This window comes from Fukomys damarensis, unplaced genomic scaffold, assembly GCF_012274545.1.
Source record: "Fukomys damarensis isolate Sample0158 unplaced genomic scaffold, DMR_v1.0_HiC HiC_scaffold_19, whole genome shotgun sequence".
NCBI lineage: Eukaryota > Metazoa > Chordata > Mammalia > Rodentia > Bathyergidae > Fukomys > Fukomys damarensis.
The window spans coordinates 17,721,173-17,723,551 of record NW_022900931.1 but is presented as its reverse complement, the minus strand read 5'-3'; the positions used below and the strand labels follow the sequence as shown (position 1 = coordinate 17,723,551).

Sequence of the window (2,379 nt, the reverse complement as noted above, 5' to 3'; positions counted from 1 at the left end):
GGGGATCGCACTTGGGACCTTGCTCTTGTGAAGCAGGTGTTGGAACAACTGAGCTAAATCCCTGGCCCTTTTCTCAATTTTTAAACACCAGCACACCAACACACGGGTCATGGTAAACTTGCTGCCTTTTACTCTGAATAAAATGGGATTTATCAAACTTGGGTCCATTAAATCCCCGGTCCCTTGGCTCAAATGTATCAGCCTCCCAAAGTACTGGGAGTATAGGTGTGCACCACCACATCTGGCTATGACTAACATTTTTGAAGGGTCCATGGCTATACCGAATGGAGAACCTCTTGAAACCGAGGCCAGGACATAGGCTAGGGAGGCAGCTGCCTCTTAGGTGAGAGAGGACGGATGATGCCTTGGGTGAGGTCCTCCAGTGTGTTCTCATCGAGATGAGATTCCTAGACCATCTTCCCTGTCCCTCAGCTTCACTTTGCTTGGTTAACTCAGGCTTGGGGTACGTCAGAGCGGCCTATTATATACATAGCTCCCCTCTTTTCTGCACAAGTTGGGGAAATTAATACATAAGACAGGGGTCTACAGTTGGAGAACAAAATATAACCTCTGTGGCTGCTCAAAGCAGGATTAAAAGACATTGTTTAGGAGAGCAGAAGTGGCACTCTTGTACGCCATGCCTTGACGCTTGAGCTGAGGCCACGGAGTGAGATACTTTTACTTAAACAGAGTGAAATGAGGACCATAATGATTAAGGCTTTCTTCTTTTTTCTTATCTCTCCCTCCTGAATGTGGGACACTGAAATGTAGGGGACTTTTTGCTTTACATTCTTCTTTTTCTCATTAGAACTGTTCTTCTTTTTAGATAATTTTGCACCCAGAGTTTCTGTCCTCCACCAGCCCTCTATTGCCCATGGATTACGAGGAGTTCGTCAGAGGTTGTCATCTTGGTGTGTTTCCATCATACTATGAACCCTGGGGCTACACTCCAGGTATGTGACAAATATCGACTGTAAAGTAGTATACTATTGGATATAACGTTAAACTTGATACGTGATTTATACTAAGATTTTGACTTTTCAGTCCATCTTAAAAATTATTTTGCTTCCTCTAGCTCGTCAATTTTATGATTTATAGATACTAAGAATAAAGACAAGACTATGTACTTATACTGCAGTGTGGTTGGCATAACTTTATGAGTATCTGATTTATTGCTTCATTACATTGCAAAGAAAATAGAATGTTTTATGAAGGTTGTGTATTATTGATCTCCACCTGACCCATCCACTAATGAGTAGATATCAGTAGAGTTAACATGAAATAGTGATCCAACAATATAGTTATCTAATACTTATTTAAGAAGGACACATTTAAAAAAAAATCAACATATGGGTTTATTTGTAATAAGTAACAGGGTTACGTGTTTAAAGAAACAAATAGCACTGCAAATGTATAGTGGAGAGTTGTCTTCACATCTCTGCTCCCCCAAAAGAGGTACGATGAAGAGGAAATGACAATTAATGGTAGGTATTATCACTAATAACCTCATTCCCTTTCAAAGCTTCTCCTCCCACCTCCCCGCTTTTGGCACCAGGAATCGAATTCAGGGCCTTGCACTTGCCAGGCAGGTGCTGTGCCACTGAACTATATTCCCAGCCCTTCCCCTTTCATTTCTAAGTGATGGTGGGTTCTCAGATCCACTATTTATTTGTCTTTTCTGGCCCGTAGTAGCACGGTTGTGATCAAGAGCAACTGATGTGTATTGATATTGAAATCACTACTTAAAAGGGAAGCAAATACTTTAAATGCATGGCAATGACAAAAAATAAAAGAATGACTTTCTGTCTCATCGATAATCAGAGATAATTTCCCTCTTTTGGATATAAATCCATTTATGACATTAGAAGAAAGGCTCAGAAAACATTTGTGTTTATAATTAAGAGAATGAATTTTGCCTTCTGCATCTCAAAGCCAACATTGATCTGACACTCCAGTAAGGGGCAGCAGAGGCCAAGGAGAGGGCATAATAGATAGCATGAAGGGAAGAAAGAAATGGGAAGTGGGACTGTCCTGTAACCCCAGCTACAGTAGACTGGGCTGGGAGAACCACCTGAGACCAGCCTGGGCAGCATAGCAAGACCCTGTCTCAAAAACAAAACGACAAAACGAAACAAGAACAAAAAGAAAGGGAATTATTTTCTAATATATGTATTCTTCCCTCAGAATTTAAAATCCTATAAAAATAGGATTCTAGAATCTTTAGGCTCTGCCTTTATTGATAAAGTCCTATTTGGTTGTTTTAGATTTCACCAATGATAATTTTCCAGCAACTGCAAAAATCTTAAAATCTTCTTGACAAAGGATCACTACTTCATGTTTTGTTTTTTTTGTTTTTTTTTTTTTTTTTTTTTTTTTTTC

At 39.7% G+C, this 2,379-nt stretch overlaps 1 protein-coding gene across 2 annotated transcripts in view; it reads left to right on the top strand.

Moving 5' to 3' along the window:
- Positions 1-2,379, top strand: part of Gys2 (glycogen synthase 2) — a 55,492-nt gene that overhangs the window by 45,094 nt on the left and 8,019 nt on the right. For both annotated transcript variants that reach the window (XM_010615619.3, XM_019206312.2), the window contains exon 12: positions 827-953. In XM_010615619.3, the coding sequence (XP_010613921.1) occupies positions 827-953 (127 nt within the window). The remainder of the gene's footprint in view (positions 1-826; positions 954-2,379) is intronic.